This window comes from Oncorhynchus mykiss, chromosome 9 (assembly GCF_057628025.1).
Source record: "Oncorhynchus mykiss isolate SJ-2025 chromosome 9, ASM5762802v1, whole genome shotgun sequence".
Taxonomy (NCBI): domain Eukaryota; kingdom Metazoa; phylum Chordata; class Actinopteri; order Salmoniformes; family Salmonidae; genus Oncorhynchus; species Oncorhynchus mykiss.
In genome coordinates, this window is record NC_143030.1 from 27,220,302 (window position 1) to 27,234,801 (window position 14,500).

At 41.2% G+C, this 14,500-nt stretch overlaps 2 protein-coding genes across 10 annotated transcripts in view; one reads left to right on the forward strand and one right to left on the reverse strand.

The window, feature by feature from the left end:
• Positions 1–923: 923 nt before the first annotated feature.
• Positions 924–10,661, forward strand: hacd4 (3-hydroxyacyl-CoA dehydratase 4). Of its 6 annotated transcripts, none has more exons than XM_021615177.3 (7): positions 924–1,371; positions 1,853–1,981; positions 2,722–2,849; positions 3,183–3,295; positions 5,678–5,784; positions 6,802–6,933; positions 10,391–10,661. In XM_021615177.3, the coding sequence occupies exons 2-7, from the start codon at positions 1,951–1,953 to the stop codon at positions 10,471–10,473; spliced, it is 594 nt and encodes a 197-aa protein (XP_021470852.2). In that variant the 5' UTR covers positions 924–1,371; positions 1,853–1,950; the 3' UTR covers positions 10,474–10,661. The 6 variants fall into 6 exon arrangements, with proteins under 6 accessions (XP_021470852.2, XP_090039988.1, XP_021470850.2 ...); XM_021615175.3 differs by having other exon boundaries at positions 1,213–1,371; positions 1,875–1,981; XM_090183864.1 differs by having other exon boundaries at positions 1,234–1,371; positions 1,875–1,981; positions 2,722–2,839.
• An 81-nt stretch (positions 10,662–10,742) lies between these two features.
• The window catches only part of focad (focadhesin), a 63,721-nt gene continuing 59,963 nt past the window's right edge, over positions 10,743–14,500 (reverse strand). For all 4 annotated transcript variants that reach the window (XM_021615173.3, XM_021615174.3, XM_090183861.1 and 1 more), the window contains 3 exons: positions 12,107–12,358; positions 11,839–11,914; positions 10,743–11,669 (listed from right to left, as the gene is read on the reverse strand). In XM_021615173.3, the coding sequence (XP_021470848.3) occupies positions 11,596–11,669; positions 11,839–11,914; positions 12,107–12,358 (402 nt within the window). In that variant the 3' untranslated portion in view covers positions 10,743–11,595. The remainder of the gene's footprint in view (positions 11,670–11,838; positions 11,915–12,106; positions 12,359–14,500) is intronic.

Genomic DNA, 14,500 nt, shown 5'->3' on the forward strand with positions numbered 1-14,500 from the left:
AGCTACCCTGGACAATCTGCATAACTTTTTTGACTCATCACATACACTGCAGCTACTGTTTATGATCTATCCTGTTACCTAGTCACTTTATTCCTAGTTATATTTACATATCTACCTCAAGTACCTCGTACCCCTGCACATCAATGGTACCCCGTGTACAGTATATAGCCACATACTCATTGTGTATTTATTATTACCTTTTTTATTACGTGTTATTACTTTTATATTCTTTCTCTATGCATTGTTGGGAAGGGCCCATAAGTGAGCATTTTACTGTTAGTCTACAACTGTCGTTTACACAGCATGTGACAAATAAAATTTGATTTGATTGGGTTGGACCCTGTGGGTGCTGTTCGCACCCGAATCCTGAGGTGTCAGAGTGGCAGGCTGCAGCTATAAGCCAGACCCCTTGGCATGTCCCGCTGCATGGCTTCTGTTATGCCGACATTGGGGAAGCACAACATGTAGGTCACATGGATTCATTCCCATACACTATATTAGCCAAAAGTTGACTTTGTGGAAATGTCTGGATTACATAGTCCTGTAATACCAAACAAATGACCAAGGTTGTTTAACGTTTTACTTCAAGTTCTTTACATCAAGTTAGATTGGGTTGGTTTACAGGGTATGGTTTAAAAACAGATTATGGAGTAAGAAAACCAGTGACGTGAAGACCTCAAGGACTGAGTTTGAATTCCCTTGTTCAAAATCAACCACTAGAGGGCATTAACCCCCATATCTGACAGATGGTCAGAAATCAGCAACTTAAACCACTGGGGAAAGATGCATAACAGGGGTGCCAGGTTCTCTTAGGTAGTCTAGTGCATTCCCACACCTCAACATTCTCTCAAAACCCTTCATGGGTCTGCTCACTCTTCGACCGTGCGGTGTCTTCCCACTTCTGACATCAGTGTAGTGAACTTGGTGGTGGTCTGACTCTGAATACAATAACACCACTGTCTGACTCTGAATACCCGGATTTATGTTTATCCATGCAGCATTGTAACAAAGCACTGGAGGTATGATTGAATTCTAGTATAATTCATATTCATACCAAATTTGATCTATTGTTTGTTTTATTTATCGTATTTATGGACCTTTGATTTATATAATATTTTAGGTAGAGGAATAGATAACGTAATATATGCAAGCACGCGCCATAGTGCGCATACAGAATCCGCATCATCATAATATTTTTAGGAGGAAAAAGCACCAAACATCACTGAATATCCGACCAACCTCCTTGACGTCAGATAGTTGCCCTTGTATGAGAGAGATGTCGACTTCCTCGAATTTGGGATTTCCAAAAGCACAGGAAACAACTTTAGTACATCATTTACTTATTCGTCCGTCGTTTCCAGGTGAAATGAGGTAAGGACACAAAGCTTTGTCTTGCCCAATTTCGGAATGAAATAAGAATTTGGCCGAGATACTTTAGGTTATGTTTATGTAGGGAACTTCCCCTTATCACAAAACTGCATAGAAAATCACCAAATGGTTAGTCGAGGGGCTTTATGTGGCTGAACATTGCCTGACTGTTAACATTCTTTTCAGTAGCCTAAGCCTATTATGCTCATTTATTCCAACAAACCATTAACCACAACAGGATTTGTCAAGACTTGTTGAGGAGTTTTAGGAAAACATAAGACAAAGTTAAGAATTGAGTCGCGTAGTAGGCTGTATAATGATTTGTTTTATTGCCAAAAAATACATATATATTATTCTTATAATTGTTGTATTCAAATAATGATAATTTATGTTGTATTGTCATGAGCTATTATGTTAAATACTGTAAAATATGCCTTCTTGTGGAAGGTATGCATATCATAATTTTTTATAAATCTTGTATTAGTGTGTATTCTTTTCTTTTCTAGGCTCAGCATTCGACTTGCTTACCTTTTCCTGTATAACCTGCTTCAGTTCTGTGGGCACACATGGATATTTGCAAACATGACAGCCAGGTTTCTCACATTTGGTGGAGGTAAGTTGCCGAGATCAGAGTCAAAACAGCAGAGCTGGATAGTCTAGACCAGGGATGGGCAACTTCCACTGAACTCATAACGAGGCGCTGCAGGGGTCTGCTACCGGTGCGCTGATCTCTTTACTACTGTTATTCGTAAGTTTTATCATGCTTGATACTCGTGATCGGGAAACCCGGAAGCGTGCTTTAAATTTCGGTAAAGGCTATACTGCAAGTAGGCTAAACGTTACTGCGCTATTACTCAGATCACATCTTTATGTTCCTTCATTCATTACGCACATACAGTCAGATCCGGCCTTAGCCTTTTGTCATAATTTTGAAAACATTTTCGCATCCCCCTCTTGACAGCTGGGAGAAATTGTTTTCGTTTTTGCAATTTTAAAGCAAGTTTGCTGCATTTCTACACATTTTGCCATGGAGGGGAGAGAAGATTTAGCATTTTATAACAAATTTCATGCAACTCTACACATTTTGCCAAAGGGTTCCCCTATGGGGACAAACCGAAGAACCCTATATGGTTCTACTTAGCACCTTTTTTTTTACAAGAGTGGAGACTCATCTAAAAATGTTTGGCTGACAGTCAGTGACTTACATAACGAGAAAAACTGCTGCAGGCTGCCAGTAGTTGCCCATCCCCTGTCTAGACTCAAGAGCCTATTCATAAATGCTTTATGAGACTGTATAATGCAGTATGAGTAAAGGTAACGTATGAACTCCAACCGAATGGTCTTGTTTTCCAGACGCGCTTGCTGACACCTTCTATGCTGTGGGGGTTGTGATGAGTCTATGCCAGCTGTTGTCCGTGCTGGAGCTCTTCCACATCGCTGATGGGATCGAGAAGGCACGCCTTCTGCCACGGTTTGTTCAAGTGTGTGCCACTGCCAAGCTTAACACTGTGTTCTGTCTCGTTGGAGTCTGGGCCCTGTTCAAATACTACAAAGTGTACCCTTCATCCATTCATTGAGAATTTTCACTTCACCGATCAGACAAAATAGGACCGGTTAGAGCAATTCATCTCTGATTAGTGGTCCTGTTTGGTGCATACACGACTGTACGTGACTATGCAAGCAACAAATGGAGATAAGTGATGCACTATGTCATTTTGGAAAGCACAGTATGTCTGCAACGACTTCTGTGGTAGTAGTTCACGACAATATCAAAGACCTCAAAAGTAGTCTAATGCCAACGTTTTCTTGTCCAGGTTATGACCAGAAACTTCCTACTGTTTATGGTGATAGTCAGTCAAGAGGAGATGCAGAGTAAACCAGTTGTGTGTGCACAGTTTTACCTGTGGAATATTCTAGATCTGTTAAGGTATGTATATTTAATCCGAACAAAGACATTAAAAGCGTTTGGGTTGCACATTTTTGTCCTAACGCAGCACTAACATCCGATTCAACTATTCACCTAGCCCTTGATTAGTTAGGCTGGAACAGGTGTGTTGACCTGGCAGTATGGTGCCGTGACAACAACCTTTCCCTCAACCTCAGTAAAACCAAGGAGATGATCGTGGACTATAGGCACAGTCGTGAAGCCGTAGACTGTTCTCTCTGCTTCCGCACAGCAAGCGGTACCGGTGCATCAAGTCTGACACCAACAGGCTCCCGAACAGCTTCTATCCCCAAGCGATAAGACTTTTAAATAGCTAACAGAATGGCTACACACACTGTCTGAGTTGACCCTTGTATTTTGTTTTTGCACTGTCTCTATGCACACTCACAGGACTCGACACATTCTCGCTCACTGACATGCCAACACACACATGCACACATTAATACTGACTCTACACACACGCACACATATAATCATAATTTACACTTCTGTTACTCTGTTGATCATATATCTGTATGCCTAGTCACCTTAGCTCTATACATATATACCTTTATCACTCCAGTACAGTATCCTTCAGAAAGTTCAGAAAGTGTTCACACCCCTTGACTTTTTCCACATTTTGTTGTGTGACAAAGTGGGATTCAAATTGATTTAATTGTCATTTTCACAATCTACACAAAATACTCTGTAATGTCAAAGTGGAATAAAACTTCTAACATTTGTAAAAGATTAATGAAAAATAAAACAAATATATCTTGATTAGATGAGTCTTCAACCCCCTACGTCCATGTGTTAGAATCACCTTTGGTAGTGATTGCAGCTGTGAGTCTTTCTGGTTAATATGTCTTTAAGAGCTTTTCACACCTCGATTGTACAACATTTCCATTATTCTTTTCAAAATTCTTCAAGCTCTGTCAAATTGGTTGTTGATCATTGCTGGAGAACCATTTTCAGGTCTTGCCATAGATTTTCAAGCAGATTTATGTCAAAACTGTAACTCGGCCACTCAGGAACATTCACTGTCTTCTTGGTGAGCAACTCCAGTGTAGATTTGGCCTTGTGTTTTTGGTTATTGTCCTGCTGAAAGGTAAATTCATTTCCTAGTGTCTGATGGAAAGCAGACTGAACCAGGTTTTCCTCTAGGATTTTGCCTGTATTTAGCTCCATTCAGTTGATTTTTTATCCTGAAAAACTCCCCAGTCCTTAATGATTACAAGCATACCCATAACATGATGCAGCCACCACTATGCTTGAAAATATAGAGAGTAGTACTCAGTAATGTGTTGGATTGGATTTGCCCCAAACATAACACTTTGTTTTCAGGAAAAATAAGTAAATTGCTTTGCCAATTTTTTTACAGTATAACTTTAGTGCCTTGTTGCAACAAGATGCATGTTTTGGAATATTTGTATTTTGCAAGGCTTACTTCTTTACTGACTTATTTTCAGTTAGGTTAGTATTGTGGAGTAACTCAAATGTTGTTGATCTATCCTCAATTCTCTCCTATCACAGCCATTAGACTCCATTGGCCTCATGGTGAAATCCCTGAGCGGTTTCCTTCCTCTCCGGCAACTGAGTTATGAAGAACGCCTATATCTTTGTAGTGACTGGGTGTATTGATACACCATGCAATGTGTGATTAATAACTTCTTCCTTCTTTAAGGTATATTCAATGTCAGCTTTTTTTTTTACCCATCTACCAATAGGTGCCCTTCTTTGCAAAGCATTGGAAAACCTCCCTGGTCTTTGTGGTTGATTCTGTGTTTGAAATGCACTGCTCAACTGATAATTGTATGTGTGGGGTACAGAGATGAGGTAGTCATTCAAAAACCATGTTAAACACTATTATTGCACACAGTGAGTGAGTCCATGCAACTTATGTGATTTGTTAAGCACATTTTTACTCCTGAACTTATTTTGTCTTGCCATAACAAAGGGGTTGAATACTTATTGACACAAGACATTTCAGCGTTTCATTTGTAGTTAATTTGAAACATATAATTCCACTTTGACATTATGGGGTAATGTGTGTAGGCCAGTGACACAAACATTTAATCAATTTTACATTCAGGCTGTAACAGAATGTGGAAAATGTCAAGGGGTGTGAATACTTTCTGAAAGCACTGTAGCTTCTCACTTTCTCTTTCTTATTTCTTGTGTGTTTTTGTTCTACCTTATGTCATTTTTAGTGCTACATTGATATTGGTTACTGCATTGTTGGGTTTTGAGCTTGCATGAAAGGCATTTCACTGTTCTTGTGCACGTGACATTAACATTTGAAACGAGTGTTAAGATGGAACAAAAATGTGCACCACTCCAATGGTTGCTAATGGGTTGACTTTTGGTTCTGTCTGGCATTTGCAGGTACCCCCATGTTCTCCTGTGTTTGATGGGCACGGATTCCTTTGGCATGCTGTGGGCTCGATACACCCTATCCATCCCCATCTACATAGTCTCAGTCATCACAGAAGGTTCATACGTTACTATTATTTTACATAAGGGGCACTCAGTAAGATTTCATTGCCACAGCTCAGTGATTATTTCAACTATTAAAATACACCTCCTGGTTTTTGAACTAGATTCTTGCAGGGATGTGAATATGGTTACAAAAAAGAAAATATCTGAATGAACCTGCTGTTTTTATACAGTGGGGGTTTGAGACCGATGCTTTGACAGTAAACATTAAGCAGTGGTTTTATAGGTTGCTTGGAATGTTATTTTTCTCTCACAGAATTTAGTTCCTGACCAACAGATTCATTAGACTATCTACAGACTCCGGGCTCGTTGCATCTTACGGAATGCCCCTTTAAAGGGCCAATCTGCAGTTGAAACAATAACAAAGCTCTTTTAGTAAAGAGATGAGGGATAGAGTTTGAGAAATGTAACCGCTCTCAAATGTATAGACAGAGCTATGGATAAAAGAACTGATCATCCATGTTATCAAAACCATGTTTTGAGGCTATACAGCGTTTGTTTACATTTATGTTGTTTACAAACATTGTAGTAAAACAAGATTATATGTTGGGTTCTGATGGGGTACAATGGTTGAACTAAGCTCATGAGGCATTTCTAAGTTCTTTTTTTTGAGGGGAGAGAAGATAGAGAAATGTAATAGTACACTTTCACTTGGTATGTTTTAATCTCCACTCAGTGTCTTGTTTTATCCTATTACAGTCGGTGATGATGTGTCAGGCGCATTAGTCAGGCGTTGCATGTTGTGAGGAAATAATATTTAGAGCAGACAGGAAGTGAGTTGGCACAGCAGGCTGACCAAGATATTAAAGTCAGGAAATGGGACACATTCCAACTTCTTTAGGCGCCTGTGTGTGTTTTTTTTAGACAGTACAGAGTGCGTGCATTTTTTGCCTAAACAATTTCTGTGTTTTAACAGTAGACCATAGACATTTTTGCAATTTTGCCTTCCACTTGGTCTATTTTGTGTATCGAAGAGTGTGTGCGAAGAATCTTTCTGCTTTGGTCTTTTCCAGGCATTACCATTCACCAATCACTGCCTTACTTTGAGTCATTGGGAACATACTCATTCCAGCTCAGCCTGCCGGTGTCTGCAGGCATTTACTTCCCTATCCTCCTGAAGGCATACTTACCGTTACTGGCTGTTGGTAAGTTAACAGATGTAGCTTCCTTAGCAGAGCCTAAAGGCGCAAGCTGAATGAAACTGGACGAGCCATTTACAAAAAGGGAATGTTTCTGTAATTAATTCCTTCAATGAGTTCCACTATGTCTGACGGAAACAAAACACTGCATTCCACTGTAAGAACCTCATACCAATGTTTAAGCATGGTGGTGGTGGTAGTGTGATGGTTTGGGGATGCTTTGCTGCCTCAGGACCTGGATGACTTGCCATCATTGAAGGAACCATGAATTCTGCTCTGTATCAGAGAATTCCAAAGGAGAATGTCAGGCCATCCGTCCGTGAGCTGAAGATGAAGCGCAGATGGGTCATGCAGCAAGACAATCATCCACAACACACAAGCAAGTCTACATCAGAATAGCTCAAAAGCAACGCATTCCAAGTTCTGGAATGGCCTAGTCCAGGGGTTCCTAAACTTTTTTGTCCCACGACCCCATTTTGATATCTGAAAATCCTCACAACCATGTGAAAAGAATTCTGTACATGACAGCCAATGTTTACTATTTTATTTGGGGCCATGGCGGTCAATTGAAAAACATTCTAACAGTATTTCTGATTGTCTTCTCACCATCACATACTTTTAATGTGGGGCTGTCAGTCAATTGGAAATTAGTCTGACAATGTATCTTATCTCACCACCACTAATGAGATGGGTGTGCTTAATGCATGTCGCTGTCGGAGCTTCTCAAAGTCAGGGGGCGTGGTCGACACTGCACTCCTCATCTCCGCTGTCACATCCAACCTGGATAGACATTTGGTTTTAATGCAGATGATTGCGCTGAATACAGCTTCACACAGATATGAGCTGGTGAAGGGTACCATGAGTTTTGTGCTGCTTTCAAGACAACTAGGATACAAGGTCAAATCATGACGCTAGTGATCTTCAAGTCGGGAAGTCGGAGCTCTAAAAAGAGGCCAGAGTTCCCGAGTTGGAATTCCAAGTTGGATAGCTGTTCAAAGCGTTTTTTTTCCTCTCGGAGCTCGTTTTTCCCCCAGAGTTCCCAGTTGTTTTGAATGCAGTGAAGTCGGATGTCAGAGATTTCTGAGTTCCCAGTTGTCTTGAATGCAGTGATTATCAGAGATTTCTTGAGTTGTTTTGAACGGTGATGATTTCTGTATTTTGAAAGTTACAAATCTTGAAAAGTTCATTGCTTACAAGCAAAACATTTTGGAATTATGTCAACAATGAACTAAATACAAAAATAGATTTTGGGTGGAATTTTTCATTGTTGCTCAAGAGGCCTACCATAGGTCAGGGCTGGCCAACCCTGTTCCTGGAGAGCTACCCTCCTGTAGGTTTTCACTCAAACCCCAGTTGTCACCAACCTGATTCAGCTTTTCAACCAGCTAATTATTAGAATCAGGTGTGCTAGATAAGAGATGGGGTGAAAACTTACAGGACAGTAGCTCTCCAGGAACAGAGAAACAAAACTCGTTCTTAGAGACCTGTGAATGCATTCGGTCACATGACAGCACGATCAGCTGTTCGATTTTACTTACGGGCATGTCAACTGAGCCAGGATCACAGTGAAACTTCCAAGTGTTGGGAGGTGAGCAGTCATCACTCGTGTGAGCCGAGGGAAGGGGGCATGGTTCGCTTTTGAAAGACTCTCCAATAAGAATTCTTTCATATGAATCCACCGATTCAGTCACTCATCTGTAGAATGTTTTTTTAAAATGTATTTCCCCTGCATGCTTTCGTTCAGTTCATTCAGTTTCACAAGTGTCTGTTACATAGGCAAGGATACATTTTATTTTCATTACAGTCTTTTAATTTTTTATTTTTTTTAACACATCCATTGTGAATGACAACGGTTCCTCTCAATGCGAGAAATATTTCCAACACTCCCCCTCGATAACCGCCAAGCATGGGTATGAAATAGATAATTGTCATGCTCGGATCCCATATCTCCACATAGTGTTGCGAACTGGCGTGCGCGCAGTGGATTGTGGTTTGATGTAGTTTTACAATCGAAGTTACCTGCTGCAGTACACCTCCGAGTTCTGTTCTCAGGTCTTTTTCCGCCAGTTGCTCTCGGTGTATCCACTATAGCTCAGTGGGTATATCATACAATGCGTCCATATGGCAGAGTGAGACACATTCATAACTAGAGTGCAGAGGTCTGCCCGCCGTTCCGCTATAGATGGAGCCCAATCTGTGCAAAAGCCCACCATTCGAACCCCTGGAATCTGTTTTTTATCAATAAAGGCATGCAGCAAACTAAATATCCCATGTACCCTTTCATGCTCGGGAATCATGAGACGCATCATCATCGCATCTGCCGACGTGTATAGCGAACAAAAGTCAATACATGGGCATCTCGGGCCTCACAGCTAACGTCCATTTGGAGAGCATAACCTGGGGAGGTTTGAGTCCAGCTTCAGTTCTCTCTTGATTGCTAGCAATATCATAAATTATTCATTTAACAGTCTTATATAACAAAGCGAGTTTCTGTGCCTCTGCCTCCCCACCAAATGCCTAGCTTTCCACCGTGGGAATGATTTATGTGCAATTTTTATTTTACCTTTATTAGGCAAGTTTATTAGGCAAGTCAGTTAAGAACAAATTCTTGTTTTCAATGACGGCCTAGGAACAGTGGGTTAACTGCCTGTACAGGGGAAGAACGGCAGATTTGTACCTTGTCAGCTCAGGGGTTTGAACTTGCAACCTTCCGGTTACTAGTCCAACGCTCTAACCACTAGGCTACCCTGCCGTGCTGCCTTTTCCCACTATTTAAAGCTCGCTCTGGGTTCTTTTAGATTTGAATAATTTTCATTTACATTTTTAAGATTAACCACATTACAATGATTTTGAGATAAAAAATATAATTTTTGTAAGTATATATTTTTTCTCAGGATTTTGGAAATTCTCCTGTTACCCGATTTTCATATCAGGTGACCCCACATGGGGTTGCGACCCCTAGTTTGAGAACCACTAGCCTAGTGGCCACTACCTAAACCCAATTGAGATGTTGTGGCAGGACCTGAAACTAGCAGTTCATGGTCGAAAACCCACAAATATCATTGAGTTAAAGCAGTTCCACATGGAAGTGTGGGCCAAAATTCCTCAACAGGGATGTGATAGAGACTGATCGACATTGCAGCTAAAGATGGCACAAACAGTTACTGAGTGTAAGGGGCATTGGGTGTTGCATAACCTTGTTAATTAAATAAATGAAATAAGTATCAACATTTAGTCATTTGTTCACTCAGGTTCCCTTTATCTAATATTAGGATTTGGTTGAAGATCTGATAACATTCAGTGTCAGAAATACACACACACAAAAATAAATAGAGAACATCAGAAAGTAAGCAAATACTTTTTCACAGCACTTTCACAGCTCCTGTACGGAATATTTTATATTCAACTACATGCCCTGCCCATGAACAAACCTGCTAACTGTGCCAACCTTTTGTCTTTCTAGGGGCTTGTGTAACAGTGTGGCATTCGCTGAGGGCGAGAGAACTGCGTCTTGAGAAGTGGAATAAGAAGATTAAAAGGAAATGAGGTGGATTTCTTATTGCAGGATATATCACTTCGGGAGTTACTTAAGAAGACATGAAGACATTATGACCCAACAGCAAATGAGAACATCTTCCTAAGAAGCCTTCTTTGCACAACATCGCTTTGATGAGGTCACACTTTCGGGAATAGTTGGATAAGCAAAATGTTTATAAACGTGTTGAGTTGAGAAACTTGCTGGTCTCTTCTTCCAAGGCTTGATGTCCAATCTAAGCACTACTTAGTCTAAAATGAACAAAGCATCAGCAAATCAGTGTGTGTTAACATCTCAAGTGTTTTAATGAGGAACTCAGTGTTGCACAACAAGTCTTTTTCTCAGTAATGTTAGTAAAGCAAACAATTGCACAGTACAAGTGGCAGGAATGATCCACACACACACACACACACACACACACACACACACACACACACACACACACACACACACACACACACACACACACACACACACACACACACACACACACCTTGTCATGGGGGAAAATAGATTGTTTCATGGCCAAACCATCCCACTGTCGAAAGCCCACCTTAAAGCCAGGGCAGGCACAGGGGTGTCTAGACTATCTCCACAAGGCTAGATTCCTTAGTTGCTTCATCCATATTTTATATATACCCATTGATTCTTGAAGACTGTAACTTGCCTCATGAGTTTTGTTCAATTGTTGTACTTTATCAGAACCCAAAATCTACTCCAAAGTAAAAAATAAATTAACCAAACACTGTATAGCCTCAAAACATAGTTCAAACTATAATGTTGATATAATGGATGGTCAGTCCTTGCATCCATAGCTCGGTCTATGAATTTGAGAGCGGTTACATTTCTTCAGGCCCATCCCTCAGCTTTTTACCAAAACAATCAAGGATTATAGCTTTAAGCAGGACACCTCAGAGTGGGGGAATTCTTCTTTTCCTCCCTCTCAAATTCCATCCCTAACCCCCAAGTCACCTCTGCGGCTGCTACCCTGGGATACCGCCCACAATATACTGCTACATGCAGACCAAGGCAGTGAGTGTTTGAAGCGTCAAAGCTGAAGAAGGTCAGGCTGGGCCGAATGGCTGTGATGTCACTTCCTGTGAGCCCAGAGGAAAGCAGGAAGTTGGCCCAGGTCACCAACCGTACGCTCGCGTCCACACCGCTTTTTTCTTGAAATCCGTGGAGGACTTCAGAGCCAGCAAGGCAGCTGTACAGAAAGGGGAGAGAAATATCAGTGGGGTGTGAGAAACCAGTGGTCAAAATCAAAAAGCCCTTTTGTCTTGAAATACTGCATGTACTTCCTATTTTTCCATATAATGTCTGCTAAATGACCATATTATGAATTGGACATTGAGCTTTGTGGCGCTGTGTCTCACCTTTGGCAGTGTTGATGGAAGTCTCTGACAGACCAGTTTCCGGACCTTCAGTGATGCTGAAAAGCCAATCTATGAACTAAGAATCACACAAAAAAAGTTTTCTTATAGGTAAACACCGTCTGCTACCAATTCACTGACATTATTCATCTCTTATTTTGTTTAGGTTAGAGCAGTGCGTAGTATTGTCTTTTGTGATCTGTTTCCACATAGTAAACCTCATTGTCATCACACAAACAAAATGATCAATGTGTGGAGGTTGGGGACCTACCTTCTGTGACTGTTCCCTCCAGGGCTCTTTAGCCAATAGCTGCCTCAGGCTGTGGGGCAATCCCAACAGGCATAGCGAGACTGACTGCTCGGCCAGCACGGCATCACCGTAGAGAGCGTGAGGTAGACCAGGCGGCTCTGACCCCTGCTGCCATGGAAACCACTGAGTCCTAACGCCCAGAAGGAGGGGCATGGTGTGGTCGCCCCAGGAGATCACCGCCGCAGCGAATACCTGGAGCAGGAAGTCAGTGGCCTGCACAGGATGATGGGGTAATGGAGTCCAGGTTATTCAGCCCAAGTATATGCAACACACAAATAGACTACCTGATTTAAAGACTACACACTGTGCACTTGGCAATTAAACGACTATAAAAGCATACCAATGCTAACAAATAGAAGTCAGAAATCATACCATTCCTTGAAATACCACAGCTACAACTTCACGAGGGTTGACATTCCAAAGTAATTCCTGAATGATAGCCATTCAACTACAGACCTGCAGCACATACAGTGACCTCCAAAAGTATTGGGACAGTGACAAATGTTGTTGTTGTTTTGGCTATCTACTCCAGCACTTTGGAATTGAAAATATACAATGACAGTGAGGTTAACATGCAGACGGTCAGCTTTAATTTGAGGGTATTTTCATCCATATCAGGTGAACCATTTAGAATTTACAGCACCTTTTGTACACAGTCCCCCCATTTTAGGGGACCGAAAGTGTATACAATACATTCAGAAAGTATTCAGACCCCTTAACTTTTCCCACATTGTTACTTTACAGCCGTATTCTACAATTGATTAAATTGTTTTACACACAATACCCAATAATGTCAAAGCAAAAACTGTTTTTTTAGAAATGTTAGAAAATTTATTGAAAATAAAAAACTGAAATATCACATTTACACAAGTATTCAGACCCTTTGGTCAGTACTTTGTTGAAGCACCTTTGGCAGCGAGATTATTTGGGGAGTTTCTCCCATTCTTCTCTGCGGATCCTCAAGCTCTGTCAGGTTTGATGGGGAGCGTTGCTGCACAGCTATTTTCAAGGCTCTCCAGAGATATTAAATCGGGTTCAAGTCCGGGCTCTGGCATGGCCATTCAAGGACATTTGGAGACTTGTCCCTAAGCCACTCCTGCGTTGTCTTGGCTGTGTGCTTAGGGTCCTTGTCCTGTTGGAAGGTGAACCTTCACCCCAGTCTGAGGTCCTGAGCACTCTGGAGCAGGTTTTCATCAAGGACCTCTCTGTAATTTGCTCCGTTCATCTTTCCCTCGATCCTGACTAGTCTCTCAGTCCCTGCTGCTGAAAAACATCCCCACAGCATGATGCTGCCACTACCATGTTTCACCGTGGGGGATTGGTGCCAGGTTTCCTCTAGACGTGACACTTGGCATTCAGGCCAAAGAGTTCAATCTTGGTTTCATCAGACCAGAAAATCTTGTTTCTTGTGGTCAGAGTCCTTTAGGTCCCTTTTGGCAAACTCCAAGTGGGCTGTCATGTTCCTTTTACTGAGGAGTGGCTTCCGTAAGGCCACTCTACCATAAATGCCTGATTGGTGGAGTGCTGCAGAGATGGTTGTCCTTCTGGAATGTTCTCCCATCGCCACAGAGGAACACAGCCTGGAGCTCTGTCAGAGTGACTAATGGGTTCTTGGTCACCTCCCTGACCAAGGCCCTTCTCCCCCGATTGCTTATTTTGGCTGGTCGGCCAGCTCTAGGAAGAGTGTTGGTGGTTACAAATATCTTCCAATTAAGAATGATGGAGGCCACTGTGTTCTTGGGGACCTTCAATACTGCATACATTTTTTGGTACCCTTCACCAGATCATGGCTTGGTTTTTGCTCTGACATGCACTGTCAACTGTGGGACCTTATATAGACAGCTGTGTGCCTTTCTAAATCATGTCCAATCAATTGAATTTACCACAGGTGGACTCCAATAAAGTTGTAGAAACATCTCAAGGATGATCAATGGAAACAAGATGCACCTGAGCTCAATTTCAAGTCTCATAGCAAATGGCCTGAATATTTATGTAAATAAGAAATCAGTTTTATATTTTTAATACATGTGCAAAAATATCTAAAAAACTGTTTTCTCATTGTCATTTATGGGGTAGTGTGTAGATGAGGATTTGTTTTAAATAATTGAATCCATTTTAGAATATGGCTGTTAACTTAACAAAAATGTGGAAAAAGGGAAGGTGTCTGAATTATTGCACCGTATGTGTATTAAAGTAGTCAAACATTAAGTATTTGGTCCCATATTCATGGCACGCAATGACTACATCAAGCTTGTGACTACACATTTGTTGGATTCATTTGCTGTTTGTTTTGGTTGTGTTTCAGATTATTTATACCCAATCAAAATAAATGGTAAATAGTGTGTCTTTTTGGAG

Coding starts and splice junctions, on each gene's coding strand:
- hacd4 (XM_021615175.3), top strand. CDS start 1,268: ATGAGAGAGATGTCGACTTCCTCGAATTTGGGATTTCCAAAAGCACAG. Junction 1,982..2,721: donor GTTTCTCACATTTGGTGGAG/GTAAGTTGCCGA, acceptor CTTGTTTTCCAG/ACGCGCTTGCTGACACCTTC. Junction 5,785..6,801: donor AGTCTCAGTCATCACAGAAG/GTTCATACGTTA, acceptor GGTCTTTTCCAG/GCATTACCATTCACCAATCA.